The sequence below is a fragment of the Phocoena phocoena genome, chromosome X, assembly GCF_963924675.1.
Source record: "Phocoena phocoena chromosome X, mPhoPho1.1, whole genome shotgun sequence".
Classification (NCBI taxonomy): Eukaryota; Metazoa; Chordata; class Mammalia; order Artiodactyla; family Phocoenidae; genus Phocoena; species Phocoena phocoena.
Window position 1 is genome coordinate 100,686,045 of NC_089240.1, and position 17,786 is coordinate 100,703,830.

Below are 17,786 nucleotides of genomic sequence, written 5' to 3' on the forward strand. Positions count from 1 at the left end.
TTAGTTTAAAGACTTGCTAGAGCCGCACAAATGTTTCTTTAATGCTAGCATGAAATGGAATAGAATATTCAAGTGGATGGGGAAATGCAGCAGCTGTCACTGGTTTAGGATTCAGCAAGGTACCTAGGACTCCCCGGGACCATCTTTCCTCATGGCCCTCAGGGCAAGCAGGATGGAGCAGGACTGCGAAGAAAGTGATCAACTGTCCCTACTGGGCTCCGAACTCCCAGAAAGGGTGGGGGTGGGGGGGAAATATCAGCCCGCCCCCGACCTCGAGGGGCTAGGTCAGGTCTTGACTCTTGAGTGGCGCTGCCCGATAGAACTTTCTGTGGCATGAGGGTTGAGCATTTGAAATGTGGCTAATGCAACTTATAAACTGAGTTTTAAACTGTACTTAATTTCAATTCATTTAAATTTAAATAGCTACATGGGCTAGCAGCTACCATATGGGACAGTGCGGCTCTAGTGAACTAAGTAACAGAGAATGAGAAAACATCCCGACCTTGGGGAATGAGGGATGGAGAAGACACAGATCTCACAGCCTCCTCTGTGCCAGCCAAGGCACGGTGACAGATGCTGCGCCCCGTTCCTGCCCGGAGGCCGCAAGACTCCCCCAGCTGCTCTCTTGGGGCAGGAACCCCTGTCTTGCCCAAGTTCAGCCTCCTTTTCCTTCCCACCTGGCACGCAGGCTCACATTTACCTCTTTTTCTGCCTCTTTAAGTTCAGCTTCTTTCTCTTTGACTCTCTGGACGAACATCTGTCTCATCTCCTCTTCTTTTTTCTGGAGCTCCCCTAGGAACTCATTCCTTTTGGCCTCATACGTCTCCTGTAAGCTGCGAACATGGTCAGGTTAATTCCCCTGCCTTTGGAATGGCTCCTGTTCACTGAAAACTGGGCCCAGTGATCCTCCCTGGGTTCTCCCACCCTCTCTTCCTCAATTCTGTGGGACGTGCAAAAGCAGAAGCATAGAGCTATGGGCACCTGGACTGGCACGTGACAGCAGGGTCACGGGGTGCTGCGGGGTTATGGGGCCACCCCAGTGAACCCGAGAGATATCTGAAACTGATCACATTGATGGACGATTTCAACAAACACTTGATGAGACTCCACCACGTGCTGGACACAGAAATAAGTGATACTATGCTAGTTACTCAGTATCTAGAGCCAAGAGCCACTGTGCCTGCCAAGGAGCTCACAGTCTAGTGGGAGATGCCTGGGTTAAGTCTCCCTGCCCCCGGCCTGGACTTAGTTTTAAAGAAATAGGAGTTAGCCTGGTGAACAGGAAGAGGATGTGTGCTCCGAAGAGGGGAGCCTGTGGAAGGGCACATGTGGAGAAGGAATGGCACACCTGGCTGGAGTAGTGGGAGATGAGGTTCCTGAATGTGGCAGGAGAGAGCAGGCATTGGATGCCATGTTAAGACTTAGATGTTTTAAGCAGGGCTGACTTGATACAGTTTGAAAATGGGAAAGACCGCTCTGGGCATTGTGTGAAGGACGGACTTTCCAACAATCCAAGTAAGAAATGACAGGATCTTAATTAACGTCAAGGGCTGGGAAGGAATGTGGGAATGGGAGACAAGCGAGGGAAGCAGAACTCCCAGGACTTGGGAGGAGTCAAAGATGATTCTGGTTTTTCGACCTGGGCAACCAGATGGATGGTGGTGCCATGTACTACGACAGGGAACACTGGAGAAGGAGTACGTTTAAGGAGATGAATTAAATTTGAGACAGCTTGAGTTTCAGGTACATCCTCTATGGGACAGCCAAGTGAAAATATCCAGTAAGCAGTGGGATCACTGGGTTTGGAGCTCAAAAGTAAGATGTTAGCTTAGGAGTAATCTATTTCTAGGTGGTAATTAGGGCTGTGAGAGTAGAACGAACCAGCTGCAAAGAACATAGAGAGTGAAAAGAGCAGAGGCCATCAGAAAGAACGGGGAAAGGAAGAAGCTGAACAAAATGAACCTGTCGATGAGGCTTTGAAGGAGTAGCAGCGCACGCGACAGGACTGAAACCAGCCAGACCAGTGCTAGAAAAGCCAACGGCAGAGAGAATTTCGGGAAGGAGGCAGAGGGGACGAGTATCAAATGCTATGTTGAGACTACAAAAAGATGGGACTCAGAGGCCACAGTGGAATTGGCCGTGAGTATGTGACTGCTGACCTTGGAGAGAGGCGTCTGCATTCAGTGGTGCAGTGGAGGCGGAAGCCAGTAAATACGGAACAATTCTTTCCCCTTCCCATCACAGCCAAACTCCTTGACAGGGCGGAGGCTGGTGACGAGGAGCAGGGTGAGGGAGAGTTTCTTTAGGATGAGAATGTCTGCCTGCAACATGGAAAGGAGCCAGCAGAGAAAACGTGCAGAGGGCAAAAACGTGGGAAACGGTGGTAGTCAGGATGGAGCCGACCTAGGAGGGGAGGAGACTAGACGACACCTCTTCCCCCGCAGGTGCAGATTAAAGCTGTCGGAAGGGAAGGAGGGAGAAAGCAAAGGCAACGCCCACTAGAGAGACCAGCATGTTTTCCTCCAACTCCAGGGGCTCCGGCAGCCCCTGTCCATGAAAGGGGCGTTCACTCGCCCCTCCAGAACCAGGCATCCCCAAAGGAATGGCTATGCTTTGCCCCCACGTTGGCTTTCTGCTGTGAACAAGTACTGTGGGATCTCAGAGGCCATTTGAAGGCCATCTTATCCCACGAGCATCCCCCTAACTTGCTTATCGAGGCCTGACAGCTCCTGAAAGGGGACCTGAGCTCCAATAAAGGACACCACGTGGTAATTTACAATGTGGGGCTTACGTCACACATCATGCATCTAGATCAAACACTTAAACATATAGCTCCCATCAGCATAGTTATTTGAAAGCATTTGAAGCAATGTTTTCAAAAACATTCCTCTTCTCTGAAAGCATCTTCGATTCTGACTTGAAATGTCAATGATTATTAACATCCTGTGGTCAAAACAAAACTTGTCCTTGAACACAAACACTAAGGACAGCGACTGAAGAGCCAGAAGTTCATCAACACTTGTGCAATGACTGCTGCCTGGTCCCATCTGGTTTTGATAACAGGGAGGGGGCTAGAGAACAGACTGGAAACCCGACGGAGCAGAAGGAGCCTGATGTAGAAAGTAGGGCAGTGGCCAGACACAAACTGCCACGTGGCGGAACAAGGCCCGGGCTCAGGGCTCGCAGCTGCCGTGTGAATGCTTGTGGCGGCGATACAACCGGCCTCGCCCATCCCCTGGCCTCCTCCCTGCCCCCACCCTTATAAGCAGGACAGCAATGCTTACCAAGCCCGTCCTGCCACAGCTCCCCCTGGCAGGTGTACCAAGGCAGAGAAGGGACGGCCAAGTGGAAGTGGCGAGCGACTTAGCCCTGTGGCTCCAGGTCTGGGCACCCGTGTCTCACCTCCCCTGTGAATTCTCCAGGGCGAGGCTTCCCCACCGCCCCCCGGCCCCGCCCTGCATCGTGTGCGCTGAGCTGAGCTGGGCCGGGCTGGTGGGAGAGGTACCTGAAGGGTTTGCTGTCGGGGTCGGTGTCCTTAAAGCCCATCTCCTCCAGCTTACAGCGGCGGTACAGCTCATAGTGCCGGCTGTGGGTCTGCTCCCGGAGGTCCTCCATGTTGACCCGGATCAGCATCTCCCGCAGCTTCACAAAGTCGCAGTGGGCTTCATTTTCAACTGCACAGCAGTGGTTGGGGTATTGGAAAGGAAGGTCACAAGAAGCAGAAACGGACAAAATGAGACGGGAAATGTCTAACAGTGATCGCCTTTCAATCTGTGTATATAGAGCTCGCAATTTTGCCTCCTAATTGGCTTTTCTACTAAAAAGGCAAATGAAAAGTTACAAGAATGACAGTAATGGAAAACTGCAATACCGTAAAAATATCTAAGAAGACATTCATTAGCACCTCAACCCAAATTCACCCATCAGACATTCACAGGAATGTTTGCTCCGCACCACTTTTAGGACGATGGCAAATGCACATTCAACCATCCATCTGATAAATACTTGCAGAATTTCTGTTCCCAGGATTGTGTGAGGCACTGGAAATTCAAAAACATGGAGTCTTGCCTGTAGGAGCTTCCAGTTTAGTGGAAGAACATGATACAATGCAAAAATTACCAACATGGAGGTATATAGCCAAGATGCAACAAAAACCCAGAAAAGCCCGGGGGCCTGAGAACTCCAGGGAGAGTGAAGGCTTCAACAAAGAGATGACAGACCCCTAAGATGACTCTTGAAGGAAGGCTAGGAATTAATCAGGCAGATAAGGGACTCATCCTTGCAAGATCTCAATGAGGTCAGGCAAGGTTACACAACTAGAAGTCGCAGGGTTAGGATTGCAATCCAGGTCCTCTAAAGGAGAGACAAAGGCTATGACCAGGCGCCAAAGTCCAAAGAATAAGGGAGAAGAACTAGGACATCAATAGATGACAGTGACAAGGAGGGATGTGGACCACAGGTGTGGCCCATCTGTATGGTAGAAGCTTCAAAGGAGGTGTTTTTAGAGGGTGGATAATGGCCTGATGGCAGCAATGATGACCAGGACAGAGTGGGCCCCACTTTCCAGCCTGAGTGAACAAGCTCCCTCCTCAAAAGAGTGTGGCAAAGGTCTGCGTTTGGGGCAGTGGCCAAGAAGGACAGAGGTGTGGACCCGATCCCAGCAAGGGGACTTCGGGTCACGAGCAGTGCTCTGGCACGTGTCTCCGGGCATGGCTCCACCTTGCTGGAATGGAGAGATGTGGCCCGACCACATGGGGACAGTAGCATCTGAGATGATGAACAGGCACAGTCACCCCAGATTCTGTCTCACGGGTCTGGGAGAAGGTTGTGGGGACAGGGAGGGACACGGGGATGACAGGGTGGGGCAGGGTTGCAGCATATTGCATTGCGGTCATCAGAGCAATCTTTCCAAAGCCCAAATCAGCTCACATAACCCCTTTGCCTAAGACACACTGCCTCTGGGAGAAAGCCCCTCGCTGTCATAGAACATATCAGCGTTAAGTCAGGCAACTCCTCAGGACAATCTCCTCCTCCATCCCTGGAGAGTGGTCCCTGATGGCCAGTCACAAGGAGTGACTCCAAGGCCCTGCAAGGCCCAGACAATGCATGGCTTGTCTCACTCAAACAGAACCACGAACTCCGACTTACAAGAAACACTTGGAAAACCCCCTTTGTTGGTTGGGTGTGGGGTGGTCTGAATCCGAGTATGTCATTGGGACCACGTCTGCTAGCTTCTCCTCATTTCACCTCAGGTTCCTGTCTCTCAGACTCCAAAATTCACTCCCAGGGTGGGACTGTTGGTCCAGAAAGCATTTGCAAATGTTCTGGGAGGAGCATCCCCAGACCCAAATGGTAGAGAAGACCAAAACCTAGCATGGTTCTGATGACCAGCGTTGTCCTTACCCGCGGCAAAGCCAGCTATCGCCGGAGGATGTCTGGCGTGCCCCAGAGCCTGCCAGCCCTTGATGTGATGTGGACAACTTCCCACCAGCTTCTGGTTGTTTGCTCAGTGGCCGGAATCAGTTTACAGTAAACCAGCCACCCTCTCACACACGGTGCCCCTGCCGTCTGCCACCCAGCGTATGGCTGGAGACTCGGAGGACCAGACACCTCGTACACCCATGGCAATGTCCTGGGCCTTATCCACTGAACTGACTAGTACCACATAATATGTGTCAGGCAGACCACAAAAGGAAATTTCCTAAGCCCGTAGGCAATACGTCTGTTTTTAATTTGCAAAATAATCATACATACAAAAGAGTGCTTGAAATGTACAATTTAAAGGTTTAAAAAAAAAAAAAGAAGAACACCGATGTATCCATGGCCCAGGTGAAACGTTACCAGGGCCCTAGAAGTCCCTTTGAGTCCCTGATCTCATGCCTCTCCTTCCCTGCAACAAGACTTAACCACTAGCCTGAGTTGGGGATTTATCCTTCCTTTGGTTTTCTTTATAGTTTTACCACTTATGCATGAATTCCTAAAGTTTAGTTTTATCTACTTTTGGAATCCATATAAATGGAATCATACGGCCTGTCTTCTATGATTTACTCAGCTCAGTGTTATGTTTCTGAGATGCATTGCTGTAGATGTAACTAAAGTCCATCCATTTTCGTTGCTGAATAATATTGCATTATTTGAACATTCCACAATTCTCCCAATCTATTTTTAATGGCCGTCTGGCTTGTTTCTAATTATTTGCTATTATGAACAGTGCTGCTGTGGACACTGCTGTCGGTCTCCTGGTACACTCAGGCGAGTACACGTGCTTTCTCACACACTCTTTCCTACCCTACTCCAAGTACATTCATTTTTGTTTTAAGAATGCTTTCTCCATTACAGACGAAGAGAGCCTGCTCACCGCAGAGAATCCAGGTGTGGAGCCAGAGTTTGCCTGCTGGCAACACCTACGGATGTTTGAGGCCCAAGCTGAATGAGTAGAGACTGGGGACAAGTTAGGGACTGGTCACACAGGGGCTGAGGACAAGCAAAGAGACAGACAGAAGGGGATCCCTGAGCGCAGCCCCCCTCCTGGAGATTCACTCACCCTGCACCGTGCCCCAGGGATACTGCCGCACCTTCACCATCTTGTTCCCTATCTTCAGTTCTTCTGTGCTGCCAATGACAGCAAACGGCAGGTGGGCCTAGAACGGGAGGCAGACAAAAGCTCTGAACTCCGAGGAAAGGCACTGAGCAACCCCCAGTTCAGCTGCTGGTCAGCGCCAGCGCTCCAGCTGCAGTGTCCCTCACTGTCGCCATTATCAAGAGACCTTTCTTAAGCTCCCGAGCTGTGTAGGGAGAATAGGCCTAGTCCAAGCTCCTGCTGTTCAGAAATTCACAATCGAAGGTAACAAGGACACGGCCGAGTGCGTAGGGAACAGAGACAGTAAGTAAGCAGAATAATAAGCAGATACACAGATCAGCCAGCTGGTCAGTCTTCACAGTTGCCGAGGGGAAGAGCCTTTGGAGCACAGGTGAGTGGGATGAGGGGGGCTATGTGTGGAGAGAGACTAAAGGAGAACCAAGGGGCTGGGATCACTGCCCCCCCTTCCCGGCGTGTGACAGCGCCGAGAATAGGCACATACAGAGACCACACTGCTGACTGAGATGGACGCTCCTTCCCCAGAGCAAGAGCTCGCATTGAGCTCTTGAGCCTAGAAGTCAAGTCCCCAAGCATTTACCCACGTGCCCATCCCTGTGCGGGGTTCTGTGTCAGGGGCTGTACGGGAAGCAAAAGGAGTAGAAGACACACTATCTCGCCCTCGGAGAGCTTACACTCTGGTTGGGGAAGACTGAATTACGTACCCCAAATCACATAAGACAGAATATGCCCAAGGGCTCAAGTGTATGGTCTGGTGCCCTGTACACAGTAGGTGCTTAATAAATACTCCCTGAATGGCAGTGGCACGACCACAGAATAGCAGAGGAAAGAAAAGTACAAATGCTTGCAGGGGAGGGGGGGGTAACAAGGAGCGAGGCCTGGAGAAGAGGCAGCCACCCCCATCTGGTAGCGTGGGACCTGGGACACCGGCACTGCACCCCATTCCACAGGGAGCCAGCCAGGTTAGAAGTCTGAGTCACCACCGGCCAAATGGAAGCACTGAATAAATACTGTTTACAAACCAGGTGATCCTGGGTGGAGTTTTAGCCAAAAGGGCTTTACAGAGAAGGCACAAGTCCACTGGAACAAGCTTTCTTAGCCTGCTTGGAGAAACAGGCTTCAATCTCAGATATTCTGACCCACTTGCTCACTCATCCAGTCTACAAATATTTACTGAGCTCCTACTATGTGCCAGGCATTAAGAAGAATACAACTCCGAAAAAGCTCAGAGCCTGCCCCTGGCAAGTGCACAGTGTGGTAAGGGAAAGACGCACCAACAGTGATAATACAGTCAAGGTCCAGACTATGAACAGAGGCTTGAGGGCTGGAGGAACTCAGAGGAAGGAGAAGCTAATTCCGTGGGAAGTCAAAGCAGGCTTCACAGAGTAGGTAGTAGCAATCGTACTAACGGGATTGGGAGCTATGGACCTGACATTAGCAGCAGCTCTGTTTCCCACGTACCAGGTGCTCTACGTTGCATTATCTCACTGAATCTTTACAACACTAGGAGGTAGGTATTCTTATTATCCCCATTTTATAGAAGAGGAAACTGAAGTCCGGAAGGGCTAAATGACTTGCCAGCAGCCACACCGCAGTAAGAGGCAGAGCTAAGGGCGGAATCCAGGTCTCTCTGACTTCAAAACCCACCCCTGCTGGTCTACCACTCCCTTTTGGGGGGTTCGAGCAGCAGATGAGGGGAACACTCTAAACCCTGGGGGTGAACTGGCCATGCAAGGCCAGATTGTAAGAGGCAGTTGAAATCTGATCTCACAGCCAATCCTTCCTTTCCATTCTCCTCTAACTCTGCACCCCAAGAATGTTCTTCAGAGTGGAGGAACACAGGCGTTAGTCAGGAGCTCAGCCCCAGGACACCTGCTAACCCCCCGAGGTGCCTGGCCATCCAGCTGAAGGAGCTCCCCCTTCACCCCCTCTCAGCTGCTCTCCAATGATCATCTCAGGTGTTCCCACTTCAATGGCTGTCCCCGAAGTGCGGACAGAGGACAGAGGGAAAGATGAGGTTATGGATATGGAAGGTGGGTGATGGGTGGAGGTGGGAAATGTTTCATCAGTCCCAGTAGGGGACCGATCACGAGGGTCATTGGGCGTGCGACATATAGAGCATGGGATGGGGGGCAATGAAATCCTGAAAACTCTGCCTAAGTGCCAGAGCGTCTGTGACCTCTGCCAGCTGGCTTTGCAGGGGGGGTCATCTGGACACAACTCATTCCCCCTCAGAGACCCAAGACACATCGGGAGCCTCAAATCCACCCCCAAACACTCTCAAGGAAAAGGCTGCCCCTCCCGCAGACAGCCCAAAGCTTCAGTCACACGAAGGGGCAGCCATGGCAGAGGGCGAGACCGAGGGAGGAGATGTTGCATCATTCTCACGCATCCTGGGCTCTCGGCTGAAAGTGATGGAGGAGGAGGGCATGTGAAGTGGGAAGTACTTCTCTGGGCTTAAGAGCAAAAAAAGAAAACAAAATCCAAGACGAGAATAAAGGCATTAAAAAAAAAAAATGTCAGTATTCCCTTGGGACTGTTATTTTTATCTCCAAAAGACATTGTTAGTTAGAATGCCAGGGTCACTTACTTTCCCTCCTCCTTAAACTGCTGTCATTTTATCCCTCCCCACTCTAAAACACACAGCCCCTGCCACGGCAGCTCCAGAGGGCTCCCGAGGCCTCCCACACACACTCCTTTGCAACTGGCATCAAAGTCTGTCCTGATAAGTATATGCAAGGATATCATTTCCAAGTGCTCCCAGGCAGATTTCATTTGATTCTACTACACGCTTACAGGGCGGTTAGTATAAACCCCATTCGTGATTTGGAAAACTGGTGCAGAGAAAAGTTAACCGAGTTGCCCAGGTCCCTAAGTCCCGTGCCCAGATCTTCCCAGGGAGCAGTGAGGACACCGCGCTGTAGCTGCCAGCCTCTCCCAACCACCCAGGGCTGGAAGTCAGCTCAGCTTTAATCATGCTGCTCTTGAGACACTGATGGCTCTGAAAACCAGAGTAGAGTCGAGCAGAACAGGGAAAAGGTAAACCCTCCAACCAACCCCACCTCCAGGGCTGATACTCTGTATGTGTGGGCCCAGGGAGGAGAGGGAAGATGCAAGATGGCGCAGCTGCTGAAACCTGGACAGGTTCCTAAGGGGACTCCGTTTTACCCTCTCTCGCCCAAGAGACCTCGGATGCCCCAGTCTCAGAAAACTCCACCAGGAGATAGTCCCAAGCCTCCTCCCGGGAGTCTGTTCCCAGACTCACTACCTTTGCAGCCTCATATGTACCTTAAATTCCTCTCGGTACATTTTAAAGTGTTTGATGATCCAACTGGCATGATTATTGTATTCTGGTTCCACGACACCCATTCTACTAGGGAGGTTAGATGACCATCCCCCTAAGCCTCGTGAAATAGAGTGTCAGGACCACTGTTTATCTCTCATCTGGTAATACCCCGAGTGGGTGTGGTTTCCTCCCAGGGGGACAGTATTTCCCAGTCGTTCGGCCGGTTATGCTGGCCTCCATTCTAGGCTCCTACCGGTGACCGAGAATTGTCTGATTCTCTCAAGTCAACCCTCGGTGGTGATGCCCACAGAAGTATGTGCCAACAATGGAAACGGCACTGCTGCCTCAGGAGACAGGCTTGTGCCTATGGGTCTCCCTGTGACCCTCCCGGTCACCCACGCGCTCTCACTGGGCCCAAATGCCTTTGCGGGGGCCAAACCCAAGACCTCATAGGCAGTCAACTGACTGAGCCGAGTCGAGTAACTGGGCCTAGTCCCTGGTCCCTGGCCATGATCTGAAGCATTCAAAGAACAACATTTGATCTGAACCACATAGCAATTTTAAGCATTAAAATCTACAACCTTGAGAGCTCTCAGAGCATAGGTGGAAAGGAGCACGCAACAAGACCTCTCCCTCCCTTCTCTTTCGCCTCAAGCTGAAATAAGGGTTTTCAGAGCCACCCAGAAGCCCAGGGGAAGGCTAGACCTCACGACTCTCATTTCCTGCCATGAAAATCCCTAGTGTGGAGCTGCAGGATGACTGGGGGCTCTTCTGCACTTGGGCAAGAGGCTTCTTCCCCTCTTCCAATCCAGTTCCCATGACAACTGGTTGGGGTGGCCGAGGCTGTGAGGCTGGAGTCAAATTCAGAATTGAGAGGCCAGCACCCATTCCTCCTACCAGCCAAGCCCGGCTCTCCGATGGTGCAGCTTCATATGCACGGCTTGTCCGAAGACCCAGTTTGACACAGTTGCTCCAGTGGCAGGCAGGCTCAGCAACCCTGTGTATGTATTTTATAGCAGCAACTCCCCACCCTTCCCCCATCACGACACACGTAACACACAGCGTTCACATGCACGCCCCCTCCCGTGCACATGCCCAGTCCAGGCACGCTAGCTGTGAGCCACCCGTCTTTCCCACTCAAAAAAGCCTGGGGGAACGCAAGGGAATGAGTGCTGAGTGACGCTGTTATAGGGCTAACCCGGAATCCACTCAAATTTAGTTTTTCAAAGTGAAACACTGGACTAATGTAAGAAAGGACCCAGAACCCCTTCACAGCCAAAACAGCATGGTTGAGGACTGCTGCTTCGTAGCACGCGAAGTTTCTGACCTTGAGGCCAAGGCTGCCCGAGCTCCAAGCAAGGGCCCAGAGCTAAGTCGAGAGCAGAGCCCAACGTGATTGCCACTCCTGACCCACAATGCAGCCAGAGGTCGTTTTGTGTGATGCCCTGAGATTGCTGAGGACTCTTCGCCCCTATCTGTCCTTAGCAAAGCAAACCACAAGCCTGAAAGCTGCCTAGTGACTTATGGAATCCACGTTCAGAAGGTATCTATGGGGCCTGCTGTTCTGAGGTGACCAGGCGCTTCCAGACATCAGTGCCTGGTGACGCTTCTCTCTAGGCTCCAATTTTCTTGCAGACTAGGCACCCTTTCAGGTTTTCTCATCATGACAGAAGCTAGTTTCCATCAAAACGCCCTGACTGCGGGAGAGGATAAACACTAATCTTTTTTTTTTAGTTTTTTAATGCTCATGACCGGTCAGAGAGGCTACAACTCCACCTCCCACAATCCACACAGCTCTACCCTTGGGCCAGATTTCTGTCAAAGATGATGAGGGACCTCTCATCACAAACATATCTCGGGTGTATTGATGGGCAGGAAGTCAGGCGAGACAGTGACTTGCTGCCCCGCTATGCTAATTTGTTGGCCGATTCATAGGAGGTGGCAGCTGACGCTCTAATGATAACTTAGGGGGTGGCGGCAGCAGGAACGTTTTCTAAAAATGGCTTTTATTACAAGGCATTCCTGAGTTTGGCTATACCCAGGCATTATGTCATTAGGAAAAACCGATGCCTCTCAACAGAGAAAAAGAAATCTGTTCCCAAAGCAGAGGCTTTCTGCAAGCTATTATCTGTCTCCTTGAAATCACAACATTGACGATTTCGCAGCAACAGCATCAACACATTGTAAAGAAGGGGGAGTGCGGGAGTGAGAGGGAAGATGGCAAGCGGTTGGTTGTGCTTTTTTTCTTCAATTCATTCACACTTAATAAAGCAAAGCGTAACCCTGAAATTTAAAAATAACATTTCTCTAGTCACCAGAAAAATTGGAGGCTACGTGTCCCAGGGGCAAAGGGCTTGATTATCTGAGTACAGATTAGCCTCGAGTCTCCAAAGCCAGCCAGCTTTTTCAGCCTTGCCTTCTTTCGCCGCATCAATTGGTCAGAGACAAGGACCGTTTGCCTTGCCGGCAGTCCCACGGGGGCTGCCTGGCCTAGACCAGTGTGGCATCAGAGAGGAGGGTGGAAGGAGAGGTCTGAATCCCTGAGACTCGGATAATGAAAGCTGACTACACTAAGATGGATGGTGACGTCTGACTGCTATTTGGTAAAATAATAATAATTAAGGGCAAATGGCCAGAAAGTTGAAGCCCTGTACTCCCACTCACGTTCATGGTTCCGTTGACCTCTGCCACCGCCTCATCATCCGTAGGAAACTGGTAGATCTGGACTCCATTGCTGACAAGCTCGCTGGTGATTTTGATTTTGAACTTTGTTAGCTCGCTCTTAGAAATGGCATCTGATTTGGCAATGATGGGGATGACGTTGACCTAGAGAAGGGAGGAGCAAAGCGGCGTCATTGTTGGTAATCTGCAGCTGATAGCGGCATGACCTAGGACTTCTACCAGCTGCCAGAGGGAGCAGCTCAACGCAGTAGTCCAGGACTGGCCACCTCCATGGCCAAACAGCAATATAATATACCACAATGAGTGCTTACAGTTTGCTGGGCACTGAACTAAGTGCTTTACAAGGATTAACACAATTAACCCTGACAAAAAACCCTCCCAGGAGGTATTAGTACCACAATGAGAAACTGAGGAAGCAGGTACAAATGCCCAATTTTGGACAGCAGGAGAAAGGACTAATGCTACCCAAAGTTCAATCCACCTGAACCTCAATCCTTGAAATACCTCCAAGAAGTGACAAGGCTTTTACTGCTTGAGGGTATAGAAACCTGCATGCCTGAGTGAGACACAGCACAGCTAAGCTCAAGTTCACACAGAAAGCACAGTTGGTCCTGTCAGCAGACTCCAATGGGCTGGCATGGATGGTACTTGGGCCCTGAAAAGAGCTCTAGACTTAAGACAAATCCCACCTCCTTTGCTCTTTGCCTCAGGAGCGCCTCTCAAGGCTGACACTGCAGCTTCAGGTGCTGGTCAAAGAGAGACTGCACCTTGGAGGCACCTCCTTTAAAGCCTTGGGGCGTGGGGACCGAAGCCCTTGGCAAGGTGGCAACACTTTTCGCCACGTCGCCCATTGGCACGTTGTAAACACAGGCCTACCTAACTCAGCTCCTCTGCAAGGCCGCCAGCCGCATCACTCTGCTACCCTCTTCAAGACATGCGGGATGTGGCGACATTTCCCAAGCGGCCCGTTACTCGTGGGCAGTGAACTCACTGCTGTGAAAAACGAAAAACTGCTCCTATTTCGATGCTAGCTGAAACTCCGTTTTTATGGTGAATGTGCTACTAAACAACTGCATATAAAGTAGATTTTTTTTGTAAAATAAATTCCCTGGAGTCAGAGAGAGCTCGGTCTGAATCCCAGACCCATTACAAGTTGTCTGACCTGGAGCAAGCTACTTGACTGTGCCTCAGTTTCCTCCTGTGTAAAATGAGGATAATAATAGTACCCACCACACTGGATTATTGGAACGATGAAATAAAAACAATGCCTATAAAGTACTCATCACAGTGCCAGACACATATGAAATGTTAGGGGAGGAAACGTACTAGTAATTAGGCTTTTTAAAGAATCCTGTGGTCGGGCTTCCCTGGTGGCGCAGCGGTTGAGAGTCCGCCTGCCGATGCAGGGGACATGGGTTCGTGCCCCGGTCCGGGAAGATCCCACATGCCGCAGAGCGGCTGGGCCCGTGAGCCATGGCCGCTGAGCCTGTGCGTCCGGAGCCTGTGCTCCGCAACGGGAGAGGCCACAACAGTGAGAGGCCCGCGTACAGCAAAAAAAAAAAAAAGAATCCTGTGGTCGACTCTTTTGCACAGCCAATAATTCTTTAACATGAAGAATCACTGTCTAATTTATATCGGATGTGGGACTTGCATTTTTCAGTTTATCTTAAAGCAGGATGTGCCTGATTCCCACAGCCATCTTCCTTGGGTATGGAGGCAATATAACCTGAGTTCAAATCTAGGCTCTGCCAGGAGCTGGCTATATGACAATGGGCATGTCACTTAACCTCTTAGAGCCTCAGTTTTCTCTTCTATAAAATGGGAGGTAATGATAGTGTTTGCCTTACCGAGTTGTTGTGAGGATTCAATGAGATACTCCATGAGGTACTTTTACAGTGGTGACATATAATAAGGGTTTAAAAGATGTTAGCTGCTATGATAAAATTATTATTGATAATAAGAATAGTAACTTTTGAAGTCAAGTTTGCATGTTTGATTCTAGTAAAGGTCAGTTAACATCAGGACAAAGGAAAAACACCTTTGCATCGCCAAAGCCTAAGGCCCTAGACCCAGACAGCCGTCTTGCTTGCATCCACCTTTATTCCCAAGAGGGATCAGGGCAGAAAGACAGCTCAGGGAAGACTCATGCCCAGTGCTGGGAAAACATCACAAAGCATACAACTCAGGTGCTGGGTCAATTAACATCATCTTTATGGAGGGACAGGGAATGAAGGGGAGGATGAAGATGCCACAAAACCTCTCCTGAGCTCTGGCATCTGCATCGCACAAGAGACCAGCAGGAGGGAGCCCAGCTTGCCCTGCCTCCCGCCTGCCCTCGTCCCTGCCTCCCAGGCCTCGGTACCTTACTGTCCAGCTTCTTCATCGTCACTAGGTCCAGAGACTTCAAGGAATGACCCGTGGGGGCAATGAAGTACAAGCAGGCGTGGATGCGGGAATCATGGTAGTTGTGCAGTAACCTGCGAATCTTCAGCTCCTCCTGCAGGTAGGCCTCAAATTGGGCGTCGATGAATTCCACAATGGGCCTGTAGCTAAAGGAGAGAGCAGGGAAATGGCCAGACCACTTCAAACACCTGGATTTTGATAGGCTTCGAAACTCTTTTAGAAGTTGAAAATGTCCTTGGTAATCCGACTCTCCCCATCCAGCTGGATTTCTCCATCTCCTCTCAGTGGGGCCTCCAACTCCGTCAGACTGGCCACCTCTTTGGTCCCCACGTGAGCCAACCATATGCCCATCAGTGCACTTTCTCTCTAGAATGTGCATTTCTCTCTTCTCATCCCAATCCTGCCCTCCCAGGCCTCAGGGCTCGGATGAATGCCCATCTCCTCCACAACTCCCCAGTTTTGCCAGAAATCCCTTCTGTGACCCAGGAGTGTAAAAAAGAATTATGCTATTGGATCGCTTACTGTTGCTTCACAAGGATTAGTGTTCCCTCAAATAGACTGTGTCCATGTGAAGGGCAGGGACAGTTAAGGGCCCTTCTCTGCCCCCATGGGGCCCCGATGCAGTGTGGAGCCCACTGGCAGTATCTGTGGATGGGCTGATTGCACACCAGGCTGGGCTCATGTCTCCACTTCCTGCATCTCCCCCGCAGTGCCTAATACTCAAGCTGGTACCCAGTGGTGGTCAGGACCTCTCCTTGACCCACTGCTGGGGAATCTTCCAGAACACAGTGGGTTCTGCTCAATCTTCCTGGGTTCGAGGCGCTCCCCACTTGGCTCCCCTAAGGTCCAGATATTTTTCCAGTTCTCATTTCCTGTAAGGTCGTGACTTTAAAATCTACGTGTTCGGACAAAATTTGGTAAAGATAGTCCCGCCTGCACAAAATTAACACATGTGCGCGCACACACACACACACACACACACACACACACACACACACACTGCACGCCCCACCCCCCAGCTCACTGAGTCTCCAGGCACGGCGCTCCCGTGTGGCTCCAAGTCTTGCTGGGAGCCTCCTCTCTGTCCTGGGAAGCTTCTCTGTTCTCTCCCAGGCCATTCCTGCCACCCCTGCAGCCTCTTCCTGCTCTAGCTAGGTCATCTTAGCCTCCGCCCTGCCTCTGTTCTCATCTCCCTGTCTGTCCGCTGCCCCTCCCTCCAGGGCTTCTCCCTTCAAGCTGGAAGAGGTTTAGCATCCGGCCCGGGACAGGGAGTCTGCAGAGACCACTGCGGGAAGGGAACACGATTGAAGGAGGAGCAGCAGCTCCCACCCTGAGCCTTTTTGAAAGATCCCACTAGTAGAGAAGGCAAAAGAGCTTTTTTTAAAAAAGAATCACAGAATTCTAGATCCTGAGAGCTACATACAGAGAGAGCCAGATGATGGGTACCTCTGGAGCCTCAGAGAAAAATCTAAAAATATAGTCCTTTCTTTTTCCTTTGACCCCTATGAGTCAAACATTGTTCTGAAGGGTAAGAGCATCAAAGAATCTGTTGGTTGCAGAGATCCTTAGAAGGTTCCTGAAGAATTAGGAGTGGGGGCGGGGGGATACATCCCTTAGGTTTATCCAATTAATTTTCAGGTGACAGGCTCACTTGAGTGATCTAATTATGGTACTGCTACATTTTTTCCCTCCATTACATAACTTTTTTACTTCTTTTTTTTTTGCAGTATGCGGGCCTCTCACTGTTGTGGCCTCTCCCGTTGCGGAGCACAGGCTCCGGACACGTAGGCTCAGCGGCCATGGCTCACGGGCCCAGCCGCTCCGCGGCATGTGGGATCTTCCCGGACCGGGGCACGAACCCGCGTCCCCTGCATCGGCAGGCGGACTCTCAACCACTGCGCCACCAGGGAAGCCCCTGGACCATCTTTTGTTGTCATTCTACACATCACATGCCCCTTAGCCCTGCATGGTCCTGGTCACTCCCATGGCCTCAGTTATCACTGCCTCCTATCCGCTTCCTAGACACCCGGAAGTCATCCCAGTCTCCTTCTCCCACGTGCCAGTCCTCACTGCAAACGCAGCTGTCAGAAGCTCCCCTGCTGGAAACCCAGAAGGCCTGGTCACAGACATTATACTTGAACAGCACCATCTCAGCCATCAAAGCCAAGATACCATAAGGTCAGGTCTACTGGAACAGTGCCCAGAGTGACAACACCTAATCTACTCCATCCTTCCAGCCACCTCTTCCCTCTATGCTCACTGCTATTCCACTCTCTCCTCATGGACTCATCACCCCTCAAAAATGTGTCCACTGTGCCCTCTGAAACCCCTGAACCATGGTAAACAAAATTGCCTACCTCTTTACCACTCAGAGTGTGGTCCTTGAATAGGGAGCACTATGGTCACCTGAAAGCTTGTTAGAAATCAAGACTCTCCAGTCCCCAACCCAGACCTACAGGATCAGAATCTACATCTTATAAAGAGCCTCAGTGGCTTGTATGCAACTTTAAAGTTTGAGAAGTGCTGGCCTATATCATCTTCCTCTTCACAGAACTTGCCTTACCTCTTCACACTACTGGTAACCCAATTCTCCCCTGAGGACCCTGCAACCCTGAGGACCCCGCAACCCTGAGGACCCCATTGCCTGGCAGCCCCCTCCTATGTAGGCTTCTTTTTTTTTTTTGGCTGTGTTGGGTCTTCATTGCTGCGTGCGGGCTTTCTCTAGTTGTGGCGAGCGGGGGCTACTCTTCGCTGCAGTGCGCGGGCTTCTCATTGCAGTGGTTTCTCTTGTTGTGGAGCACGGGGTCTAGGTGCGCG

The 17,786-nt window shown here is 50.8% G+C and overlaps 1 protein-coding gene across 4 annotated transcripts in view; it reads right to left on the bottom strand.

Annotated features, from left to right (window-relative positions):
* The window catches only part of SEPTIN6 (septin 6), a 64,519-nt gene that overhangs the window by 8,932 nt on the left and 37,801 nt on the right, over window positions 1–17,786 (bottom strand). For all 4 annotated transcript variants that reach the window (XM_065900726.1, XM_065900724.1, XM_065900723.1 and 1 more), the window contains 5 exons: window positions 14,929–15,115; window positions 12,549–12,710; window positions 6,545–6,641; window positions 3,506–3,674; window positions 701–833 (listed from right to left, as the gene is read on the bottom strand). In XM_065900726.1, the coding sequence (XP_065756798.1) occupies window positions 701–833; window positions 3,506–3,674; window positions 6,545–6,641; window positions 12,549–12,710; window positions 14,929–15,115 (748 nt within the window). The remainder of the gene's footprint in view (window positions 1–700; window positions 834–3,505; window positions 3,675–6,544; window positions 6,642–12,548; window positions 12,711–14,928; window positions 15,116–17,786) is intronic.